A 12,708-nucleotide genomic window follows, 5' to 3' on the forward strand; every position below is an offset into this window, starting at 1 on the left:
AAGACTTGTCTATAGCAGAGTCATGACAAAGTTTAATTACCAAATATTCTTACCTTTTTACTTTCAAAATCACCAGTCAGGTCTTGTTTTAATATTCTAGTTTGTATTTTGCTTCCCCTGGGTTTTGCTGGCTGCTGTACTCTTCCTGATGTTACTTTCATCTTAAGATCACTGGAACTCAGTTTCTTCTTGGGCAAATCTTCAATAACTTTCACTAAAGGCAGAGGTGGCTAAATGGAAAAATAAATATATGTATTCTAGTGGATATCCTTGGAAGATAGGCCTGTTAATATATGATTTTCAAAGTTTGCTTTAATAACATGCCTTAATATGTAGAATTATTCTTCAGGCAAAAAACCTAAGTAAAATGTCTAGGAACATTTGTTTTGACTAATAAAGCAAATTTGTGCCGAATCCTTTTGAAGAACATAATAAAGATATATGATTAACAATAGCAATAAATATAATTATTCCTTGAAAGCTGGCCTTAAATCATTTGATACCAAATCATGTTTACACATACATGGTGAAGTTAGTATGGTGATTATTACCTACAGCAAAAAAGGTACAGTTAGAGGTATGGCCCTCTAGAATTCTGACAGAAATACCCTAATATTCTTTGGGGTCAAGTGAAATTTCTAAGAGGAAACTGCCAAATGATTTTCTTCTAGAAGCATGGAACCTCTGCCTCTCTATCCCTTGGTTAAATGTTTTAATCTGCTTAGCGATCACTATTAGTTCCTTATTGTATCAACAGCTTAAGCAGTTCAGACAATGTGACCTAGAACCTATACCTTCATTTTTATGGGGCCCATCAGACAGGGAAAAAAACCTGAACAACTTCAATTTACTTAAAGTAACATTACTCACTAGAACATTTTCTCCATAAATAATATTCTCTTTGAAATCAAAAGATCTTCCTTCTTCAAAGGAAGTGAGCAAATAAGGTAACTCAGGCTTTCTAAGTTCTAAATACAATTCAAATACAATGACCATTTACAGTTTATGATTCAATTCTTCAATTCATCTATGGGATGGGATTAATAGTGGTCTGACTTATGAATATTACCCATCTTTAATATCCTTAAACTGTTTTTTGACTTCAATCCATTCTTCTACATTTTTATTAAAATGTCCATTGTAATGTCACAATTTCCCCTGTTTGAGCCTTATCTTCTACCATGAAGTATAACCTCCCAAAAAGAACCTGAGATATGACCTGACTTGACATGCCTTTGTAGTGTTAAACCTTTAACATGTAAGAATTCATTTACTCTATTACCACAATACCAGAAATTTTCCAATGACAAGAAAATAAAACTGGCAAAATGGGACAAAGGTGAGTTATGATTTACAGAGAATATAGAGCTGAATATTAATGTAGCCTGGAGCAGCCATAAAGACACTGATGGTACCGGGAATGTGTCCAAAAAATAAAAAAGATCATTCTACTTCTAAGCTCGCTTTTCTATTCATGTGATCTCAATTTGCTCAACAGACAACAGGTAGAAAGGAACTCAATGACTCACTCTTACCATAGTTTTTCTCAGATCTCTGCCTGCCTCTATTAAGAAGGTTTGGCAAGGCCGGATGCAGCGGCTCACGCCTGTAATCCCAGCACTTTGGGAGGCCAAGGTGGGTGGATCACCGAGGTTAGGAGTTCAAGCCCAGTCTGGACAACATGGTGAAACCCCATCTCTACTAAAAATACAAAAATTAGCCAGGTGTGGTGGCACGTGCCTGTAATCCCAGCTACTAGGGAAGCCGAGGCAGGAGAATTGTTTGAACCTGGGAGGCGGAGGCTGCGGTGAGCCGAGATCATACCACTGCACTCCAGCCTGGGTGACAGAGTGAGACTGCATCTCAAAAAAAAAAAAAAGAAGAAGAAGGTTTAGCTAGTACTGTAAAACTGACTATTCAGAGGCTGAAAACTCTCTCAGTAAGAGCAGATATTAATACATTTTTAAAAATGTATTAATATATAGCACATATTATAATGTAAAAATATATTTATATAGTATATATAATGATATAAAGGGCAAAAGAGCAGCAGAGTATAATCCCATATGTTTAGAGACAAGTATGCATACACACACGTGCGCGCACACACACATAAGCATATACGTATAGTTAATTCTCACTATTTGCAGTGGTTCTATAAAGTCACCATGAACACTCAATTAGTGAATACTGAAATACTGCTCCTAGGGGAAACACAGAGTCAGGTTCCTGAGAGCCTCATTAATCAATCAATACATACGTGTGTGTTTCTGTTTAAAGACATCTTATTTAATACATATTGCTGATTCCTTATCATTGAACTCACAGTTAATAGCACTATAACTCATTTCTGAATGAGTTTATCTAACATACGTATTTTCTCTATAAGGGAAGCCACAGCCTGTGTTTAGAAACAATAAATAGCACTTCAGCGCTATGCTTGGGGACCACTTTAAACAGTAAAATCTTAACAAAAAGCTTCAAAATGCAAAAAAATAAATAAATGGTATTAAGCAGACCACAAAAAGGATACTTGTTTACACTATGAGAGCTGAAATAAGAAGACAGAGTGTTGCCTTGTTTGACTTCAGCTGGGAACAAGGGTATCTGGTGACTCAAATTTTCACTGCTCTGTGCATGTCCCTGAATGACCATGAAAGCACTGCAAGTATTAATTCTGAAGTTACAAATCAATTTTAGTGAGTAGCTGAATTCTCATGTATAGAATGCACAAATAATGAGGAGTGACTGTATATCTTTACATACATAGAAAAGAAATTGGGAACGTGTAAATTAGAATCATCTGAGAATGGTGAGACTTTCAGTGATTTGTATTTGTCTATTTGCTATTCTGTATATTCTTATTTTTTTCTGCAACAAGACACTGCTTGCATAATTTTTTAAAAGATAAAGAAAACAAAAAGGAGGAGGCACAAACTTTTTCTAGAATAAAAAAAGGTGGCAAATGCTACTCCAAATGTACCCAATCTCATGTGATCTTAGAAGAATTGGAACACCCAGAACTGCTAGTTATTAGCTGCGTGATTAAGTTTGAGCATGAACTTCTTCCTGTGTAAAATGAAAAGGTTAGACCAGGTGATCATCAAAGTCTCTGTTAGAGTTACCAAGGTGCAATTCCAGACTGGAAGACACATGGACAACATGACTGATTAGCTGGGGGAATTTTAGATAACCAGAGAAGAGAAGAGAGGTGTGCATTTTAGTGAAATGGATGCTGTGGATAATAGATTCAGAAATGAGGATGGTGTCTATGGGGATAATGAGGGAAGTTGTAAGTTTGAGGAAATAAGTTAGACAGGTAGACAAGATTGGAGAGAACACTGAGAGCCTGGCAGAAGAGTCTGGACTTAATTCAACAGGTGAAGGAAGGAAGCCGCTAAAATAGCATTAGTTAAAAAATGATGATGAATTATTTTAGAAGGTGGTAGGATGGGCAGGGCAGGCACTGAGGGCTCTGAGTTTAAGATATTTCTTTAAATTACCGTTAGTCTAGAGTAGTTAATGAAGACCAATACGAGGACAGCAATTACAGAGGTGGAGAACAGGCAACACATTTATAGATATTTCAAATTTAAGAAGTTGGGCCGGGTGCGGAGGCTCACGCCTGTAATTCCAGTACTTTGGGAGGCCAACGTGGGCAGATCATGAGGTCAGGAGTTCGAGATCAGCCTGACCAACATGGTGAAACCCCATACCTACTAAAAATACAAAAATTAGCCGGGCGTGGTGGCGCACGCCTGTAATTCCAGCTACATAGGAGGCTGAGGCAGGAGAATCGCTTGAACCCGGGAGGCACAGGTTGCAGTGAGCCGAGATCGCACCATTGCACTCCAGCCTGGGCAACAAGAGCAAAACTCCATCTCAAAAAAAAAAAAAAAAAAAAAGTTATATGACTTAGTATTGACTGGATTTAGAAAATAAAGGCACAGGAAGTCATAGAGCCTCGAGGTTTCTAGCTTATGAGATGGGAAGAAAACATGAGACAGAAGTGAAGAAACTAGGATTGAAGAACTCTTTTGGGAAGGAGATAATGAGTAACACCCAAATGAGAGACATCAAACGGAGATGTCCCTCAGGAAGGCAACAATTTAAGAATAGAGCATATGTGAGAAATCAAGGTCAGAGATGTGGCTTTGGGAGTAAGAGCAACAACATATATCCGGAAAAATGGATAAGTTCCAGGTGAGTGAGAAACAGTAGCATAAAGATTTTACTCTTGATGATATAATAGGTAAGTGGTTATAAAAAGCTGTTGATTACTTGATCATACATACCTTATTTATTTCTTGTGTTAAAGCCTGAACTGAATATACGTTTAGACTTCCATTTTCCATAATAGATGCAATGTACCGTCCATGTGGGCTAATTACTGATGAGCTAATTCCTTGATCAAGGCTCCCAATCTCAAAGAGAAGTTTACAAGTCTGTATATTTATAAATCTCATAATACCATCTTGACTTAGTACTCCAAGAACCTAAGAGTAGAGAGAAAAAATATAAACTCCTAAAAACATGTGACAGTGAATGTCTGAAAGTCATACTATATACACGTCTTTACATGTATGCAATGTTTGTGTATGTACGTGTGTGTGTATATATGTGTGTGTGTATATAAATACATATATTTTGAGGGGGACACCTAGAGGAAATTCTATTCTCAGTGAGATATTATGTTTTATTTTATTATTATTATTGTTTTGAGACAGAGTTTCACTCTTGTTGCTCAGGCTAGAGTGCAGTGGCACGATCTCCACTCACTGCAACCTCCAACCTCTGGGTTCGAGCAATTCTCCAGCCTCAGCCTCCCGAGTACCTGGGATTACAGGCATGCACCACCATGCCTGGCTGATTTTTGTATTTTTAGTAGGGATGGGGTTTCACCATGTTGGCCAGGCTGCTCTCAAACTCCTGATGTCAGGTGATCTGCCTGCCTTGGCCTCCCAAAGTGCTGGGATTACAGGCATGAGCCACTGCGCCTGGTCTGATATTATACATTTTAAAATCACAACTTATGGCTCTTGTTGATTATGCCCTGGATCTAATCAGAATCAGCAAGGAACCTATCATGGTGGACTATGGAAAGGTGCCCTAAGAATCTTCCCTTCCCACAGGCAGATCATGCAGGGGACAGAGAGGATTAGACAATGATATAATTTGAATGTGTCTCTCCAACAGCAAGTATTGGAAACTTGCTCAATGCAACAGTGTTGGCAGATAGGGCCTAATGAGAGGTGACTAGGGCATGAGGGCTCTGCTCTCATGAAAAGATTAATGCTGTTATTATGGGAGTGGGTTTGGCATAAAAGGATGAGTTCACCTCCCTCTTGTCCCCTCCCATTCCTCCCTCCCTTTCTCACCCATATGAGGCCTTCTACTATATTATGACAGAGAACAAAGGCCTTCAAAAGATGCCAACCTCTAGATCTTGAACTTCCCAGCCTCCAGAACTGTGAGAAATAAACTTATGTTGTTTATAAATTACCCAGTCTGTGGTATTCCAATACAGCAGCACAAAACAGACTAAGACAGACAGTTCCTAACTTTTGCCTCCACACTGGCTATCAGGAACAAGGAGGGTGGAGGGTTTGCCTTCCTGTACCCTTTCCATAGCTAATCGAAGTGAACACCAGCCCTGCTGCCCCCACACAAACCTGTCACTGCCACTGAGGCTCCCCAGTGTCTACCTGTTTTCAGCAAATATTTTAAGTAACATCTGGAGAATGGAGAGTTTGTGAGTTGCAAGGGTAGTGGAGGGGTAGGAGGGAAGCTAGTCTTTTAAGGGGGGAGAAAAGTTTAAATTTTAACTCATAATTTCAAAAATTAAAAACATATAATAAAGGCCGGGTGCGGTGGCTCACGCCCGTAATCCCAGCACTTTGGGAGGCTGAGGAGGGAGGATCACGAGGTCAGGAGATGGGACCATCCTGGCTAACATGGTGAAACCCCGTCTAAACTAAAAAATACAAAAACTTAGCCAGGCATGGTGGCGGGCGCCTGTAGTCGCAGCTACTCAGGAGGTTGAGGCAGGAGAATGGCATGAACCCGGGAGGCGGAGCTTGCAGTGAGCCGAGATCACGCCCCTGCACTCCAGCCTGAGCAACAGAGTGAGACTCCATCTCAAAAAAACAAAAAACAAAAAACAAAACAAAATAAAAAAAAAATGTAATAAAAAAGTTGAAGCAAATAAACCCCCATGCTGCCCTGTCTAAGCACAGGTTCTCTTCCCAGTGGCAGTGGCTGGTAAGTGATGCCACCATGTGATTGCTTGAAACGCTGATGTCATTAATCATACAAAAGACTGTAAAAGGCAGTTTGGAGGTGATAGTCTATAAAGCCCTCCTGTTGGCTGGCTTGCAGGAAACAAAGCCCCTCATCTGCAGTTGATGCAACTCCTCTGGAAGTCGATTGGGCAAGATCTACCCAAATGACAGATGCACATAACCTTTATGCCACTATTTCAACTCTGGGATTTTATCCTACAAAGAGGATGTGTGAAATGACACTTGTAAAAAGTTATTCAGTGAGCATGATTTGTAACAGAAAATGACTAAAAATAGGTTAAGTGCCAATAGAAGACTGGTTTAAAAAATAAACTGCATAGTGTTGCAGTTGTAAAAAAGAAAGAAGTTCTGCACTGATATAGAACAATTTCCAACTTAAGAATAAAAGGTAGACTGGACGCAGTGGCTCACGCCTATAATCCCAGCACTTTGGGAGGCTGAGGCAGGTGGATCACTTGAGGTCAGGAGTTTGAGACCAGACTGGCCAATATGGGAAACCCCGTCTCTACTAAACATACAAAAATTAGCTGGGCATGGTGGTTCATGCCTGTAGTCCCAGCTTCTTGGGAGGCTGAGGCAGGAGAACCACTTGAGCCTGGGAGGCGGAGGTTGCAGTGAGCCGAGATTGCACCACTGCACTCCAGCCTGGGAGACAGAGCTAGATTCCATCTCAAAACAATAACAAAAAAACCCAAAGAATAAAAGGTGCAAGGCTGTATAAAATAATGGGAAAAACGTAACACTATACGTAACAACAGTGGATATGGGGGGAGGTGAACAACTAGACAAACGGTAGAAAGGCATGACAGACTTCCTACTGTGTGCTGTTTTATGTCTTCAACCATATGAATATATTACCTAATCAAAAACATAAGTAAAATGGACACGATATACACATACATGCATATGTATACATATATATGGAAAACATATATCTAATCTGTTACAAGATCCATGACAGTCTATTTGAAATAAGAAAGTTAAGGTTTGACAGAACTCAACTCTTAAAAAGGAATAAGTGAAGGGGGATGGGAGAAGAAGCACTTTGTAAACTAAAGAAAGATACCAATAAAAAACGTGTTTCACAGGAGTGAGCAACCAGTTAGGGTAAATAAAATAACAACACAACGAAAAAATTTTAGTTCTAGTCCAATCTTTAATCCTTACAATTAACAGGAATGTTGACAAGTCAATGTTTCTAGTTGTTAGTGTTAGAATCTGTAAAATGGGGAGAATATCTTTCCTGCCTATGCCAAATAATTAAGGATCAAATGAAAACTAGCATGCTAAAGCACACTGCAAACCATAGAGTACAATATAAATTTTCAGTCTGCTGATTTTATAAGAAGAGCAAATTGTCAATAGTATAAAGAATACAAGATTTTGAAATTTTTTTCAATTCTAGACTCTTCACAAAAGTCACATATTTGTAATTTCAAATTCTTGTAACAAGGTGTAAGTTAAATAAGAGCTAAGATAGTTCAGAGATGGATGCGTTCTTTCGCAAAAAGTACAGTGCCCTACATTTATGTTACTAACCTGATTAGAACCAGCATCAAAACTATCAGGAAGAAATTCTAGATGACGAATGGCTCGAACTTTAGTGGGCATCTGGATAATTCTAAAGAGCTGCCTAGCTTCCAAGCACCACAAATGAAGATGATTTGACTTGCCTCCAGCAGCCAGGATTCGGCCATCTCTATATAACAAAAAAGCGAGAAAGTAAGGCAGGTTCAATTGTTTATAGCAGTGCTGTCTAACAGAACTTTCTGTGATGACAGAAAGGTGCTGTACCTACGCTGTCTGATATGGTCACACTAGTCACATGTGATTCCCGAGCACTTGAAATGTGGCCAATGTTAATGAAGACCTTATTTTTAAATTGCATTTAATTTGTATTCCTTTAAATACTTGTATGGACAGCTCAGGTTTATAGTATATATATTTTTACCTACTGTGCTAAGGCACCAGTTTACCAAACATTTAATGACCTGATTGTGGGTTTTTTACATAACACTTATATTTTATAGCATAATCTCAAGGTCACTTATCACTATCCAACTTTCTGTGTTTCACATACAGCTATACAGAATTGGTGGTACTGGCTATATGAAAAAATGTAACAGCCCAAACTTTTTTCCTGCTCAAAGAAAGCTACCTTAATAAGGTACAAAAAGAGTAAGTTGTTTTGACTTGCAAGGCCGTTGCTCATTCATTCAACAAGAACTTGTAAAGGACTTATTAATTTGTAAAAAGTGTGATAATACTATGGTTATGTTTCAAGTGTCTGCTATAAGCCAGGTATGGTCCCAGAAGCCAGGAACACAGTCAGTTAAGGCTGCACAGTCAAGTAATCCTGCTCTTACAGGATTTTCGGTCTAGAGGAAGGCAAACAAACAAAAAAATGAACTTGTTCTCAGCGGGTAATAAGTTCTATACAGAATTACAAAATAAGGTAATGAAAGCTGGGAAAGGAGGAAGATCTGCTACCTGAATGACACAAATAGGCCAGTCATGGGATGATCTGGAGGAAGAATTCTATCCTGATCAGTATTCCAGACTGGCTGGTACAAAAGTGCTGAAAAAGCAGTAAAGTTAGTATATAAGGAAAAGTAAGTAAGAGGTCATACTCAAGTGCATTGCCATATGAAAGTACACTGCTATACTCGGGTGTGGCTAGAGGAGACTAAGGAAGGAAATGAGACGAAGCGAGGGAGGCCTAGGCCAGATGACAGAAGGCCTCGGGGGAAATGAGGGGTGGGGGGTTGGATTTTACTCTAAATGATGAAGGAGGTTAAATAGGAAAGTGACATGATCTGACTTACTGATTTATAAAAACCACTTTATCCGCTGTGCAGAGAATGACTATAGGAAATGAGATTGAAAACAGGGAGAACAAATAAGAAGGCTATTATAGTCGTCTAAAAGAGGCTAGGGTAGCTTGGATTAGGGTACCACCTACAGCAATGAATAAAAACAAATTGACCAATTTGAGATATAGTTTGGTTGAATTGATGGGATTTACTGATGACTTAGAAGAACAAGGTGAGAAAAGAGAGGAATTAACATATATTTTGTAACTCTTTCCCCTGACTAGAAACAAGGATCGGCCTAGTCAAAATAGAACCCCTAGCATCCAGATTAGGGTCTTGAAATACCACTTCCCAAAAAAGAACCCAGACTCTTTAGAGAAAAGGCTAATTCCAGGGTTAGGGCAGGAATTGTACCAGATAAGCTTGGAACATCTTGTCACATCAGAAAGCATGAAAGCTATCATAGGCAACTGGAGTTGTAGTAAAAGGATGCCAAAGCCAGCGAAAAGAGGTTCCTATTAGTCAAAGATGAGAGAACTGGAACATCTAAGAATGACAGCTGCAATGTATTAAAACATGCTAACTACTCTAAGCCTATGAATTTACAAAGATTAAAGACATAAAACTTCATTAGCTACTTTTGAAAGATGCCAATAAACCAGTTCATTAGTTTTAAAACTAGTTTAAGAAAAAAGAGGAGAACATTAAGCATTCATCCTGCCTTTCCTTTACAACTGTACGTCAAAATAACCAAAGGGTAGATGAGAAGACGTTTCTTTCTATAGAAGGTTATTAACTAATAAGTGAAGAAGAAATGAGAGAATTAGAACAGCAGCATTTTGCTAACTTCTAAGGCCGTACTGGATCTAGGGAATGATCACCGATGGCTACTGACATCACAAAAGAAAACTGTTCTATGTTGTTACTGATGAAAGTACACAAACCACCTTCTTGTGTAATGTCTTCTTGTGCTTAAATCAGATCAAGCCTCCAGTTTTTAGAAAATACAGGTATAACCAGTATACAGGAAAAATACAGATAACAGAGGATCGTATTAAACAATGCCACATGAAGACAAAGAGCAAAATCCAGAATATAGAAAACGCAAGAGGAGAAATAACCAGCTATTTAATGAATAAACTATAAGGGAAAAAGAAAAGATGAATACATCAACAAAATACAATGTGTGAACCTTGTTTTGCTTCTTATTCAAAGAAATCAATCATAAAAACCAATTATTAGACAAATCAAGGACATTTGAATATGACTAGATATATGACAATATTAAGATATTCTTATTCATTTTTAAAAAGTGTGATAATAGGCCGGGCGCAGTGGCTCACGCCTGTAATCCCAGCACTTTGGGAGCCAAGGCAGGTGGATCACCTGAGGTCAGAAGTTCGAGACCAGCCTGGCCAACATGGTGAAATCCCGTCTCTACTAAAAATGTAAAAATTAACCGGGCGTGGTGGCAGGCACCTGTGATTCCAGCTACTTGGGAGGCTGAGGCAGGAGAATTGCTTGAAGCTGGGAGGTGGAGGCTGCAGTAAGCTGAGATTGTGCCATTGCACTCCAGCCTGGGGGACAAGAATGAGACTTCGTCTCAAAAAATAAATAAATAAATAAAGTGTGATAATACTATGGTTATATTTCCAAAAGGGCCCTTATCTTTCAGAGATAAACTGAAATATTCATGGATAAAATGATATACTTAGGTTTTACTTCAAACAATGCATTGGGGAAGTAGGTGAAATGACTGATAAAAATAGAAATGGCCGGGTGCGAAATGGCCGGGTGTGGTGGCTCATGCCTGTAATCCCAGCACTTTGGGAGGCCAAGGTGGGCGGATCACGAGGTCAGGAGTTCAAGACCAGCCTGACCAACAAGGCAAAACCCCGTCTCTACTAAAAACACAAAAATTAGCCAGTGTGGTGGCACATGCCTATAATCCCAGCTACTCAGGAGGCTGAGGCAGGAGAATCACTTGAACTCGGGAGGCGGAGGTTGCAGTGAGCTGAGATTGCACCACTACACTCCAGCCTAGGCGACAGAGCGAGACTCCACTTCAAAAAAAAAAAGAAATGGCCATTCATTGATGATTATTGTAGCTTATGGAAATATTTAGTGGTTCTGATGGAGGAAATGCTGGTATAAATAAAACAACACACACACATACACACACACACACACACACACACACAAAAAAAAACAAAAAAAAAAGAAGAAATTCTTACGGGTTCATGTATTTTTCTATTTTTGTGTATATTTGATATTTCGCAAAATAAAAAAAAGTCAGCAGATCATATCTAAATTGGAAGGTAACTTTTTCTAATATGACAAAAAGATACTGGATAAAAACTAAACGAAAATTTGTAATTTTTTACCAGAAATTAAATTTCTTAAATATTCCTAGTGTCTTAAAATGCACATTACCTGGTCACAGCAAACACTTTGTATAATATACTAGAGCTTTCAGGTGGAGCTGGCAATTGATATTTGCAAAAAAGTGTGTCACATTCCCAGGCAAAAATGGAATTATCTTTAAAACAGCTGAGGATGGTGTTACTTAACGGTAGAAAGAAAACCTAAGGAGGAATAGGGAAAGTTAGTTTTCACACAAGGTTCACATAGTACTCTTTAAATTTAAAATTATAAAGAGCCTATTTTTCTTTATTCAAATATTCTTTTCTTAAGTTGGAGAAAACTACATTTCTAATATATGACAAGGAGTAATACTGATTATTTCATAAATTATTATTAACCAAAAAAAAAAAAAAAAAACCCTTCAAACGAAAACTAGGTATACTATAATGACTAGACAAGTCACAAAATTCTAAATGGCAGTTTAAAAAATTTCACCTAATATTATTAAAGAGTTAAATGAAAACAAGATATAATTTTGAGTATCAATTTTACTTCAAAAATAAAGCACATTGGTCAGGTGTGGTGGCTCACACCTGTAATCCCAGCACTTTGGGAGGCCAAAGCAGGTGGATCACTTGAGGACATGAGTTTGAGACCAGCCTGGCCAACATGGTGAAACCCTATTTCTACCAAAAAAATACAAAAATTAGGTCGGGCGTGGTGACTCACACCTGTAATCCCAGCACTTTGGGAGGCGAGGCGGGGGATCACCTGAAGTCAGGAGTTCGAGACTAGCCTGACCAACAAGGGCTCTACTAAAAATACAAAAACTACTCAGGCATGGTGGCAGGCGTCTGTAGTCCCCACTACTTGGGAGGCTGAGACAGAATTGTTTGAACCCGGAAGGTGGAGGTTACAGTGAGCCAAGAACCTGCCACTGCACTTTAGCCTGGGCGAGGGAGTGAGCCTCCATCTCAAAAAAAAAACAAAAACAAAAACAAACAAACAAACAAAAAAAACAATTAGCCGGGCACGTGCCTGTAGTCCCAGCTACTCAGGAGGCTGAGGCAAAAGAATCCCTTGAACCCGGGAGGCAGAGGTTGCAAATAAGTCAAGATTGCACCACTGCATTCCAGCCTGGATGACAGAGCAAGACTCTGTCTTCAAAAGAAGGCACATATATGCATACACAAAATGTGATGTGTTTATATATACATATTACTCCCACA

The 12,708-nt window shown here is 38.8% G+C and overlaps 1 protein-coding gene across 7 annotated transcripts in view; it reads right to left on the reverse strand.

Annotated features, from left to right (window-relative positions):
• TBC1D31 (TBC1 domain family member 31) overlaps positions 1–12,708 on the reverse strand; it is a 72,074-nt gene that overhangs the window by 36,833 nt on the left and 22,533 nt on the right. For all 7 annotated transcript variants that reach the window (XM_050801519.1, XM_050801516.1, XM_050801512.1 and 4 more), the window contains 4 exons: positions 11,549–11,700; positions 7,842–8,001; positions 4,296–4,496; positions 54–230 (listed from right to left, as the gene is read on the reverse strand). In XM_050801519.1, coding sequence (XP_050657476.1) covers positions 54–230; positions 4,296–4,496; positions 7,842–8,001; positions 11,549–11,700 — 690 coding nt within the window. The remainder of the gene's footprint in view (positions 1–53; positions 231–4,295; positions 4,497–7,841; positions 8,002–11,548; positions 11,701–12,708) is intronic.

This window comes from Macaca thibetana, chromosome 8, assembly GCF_024542745.1.
Source record: "Macaca thibetana thibetana isolate TM-01 chromosome 8, ASM2454274v1, whole genome shotgun sequence".
NCBI lineage: Eukaryota > Metazoa > Chordata > Mammalia > Primates > Cercopithecidae > Macaca > Macaca thibetana.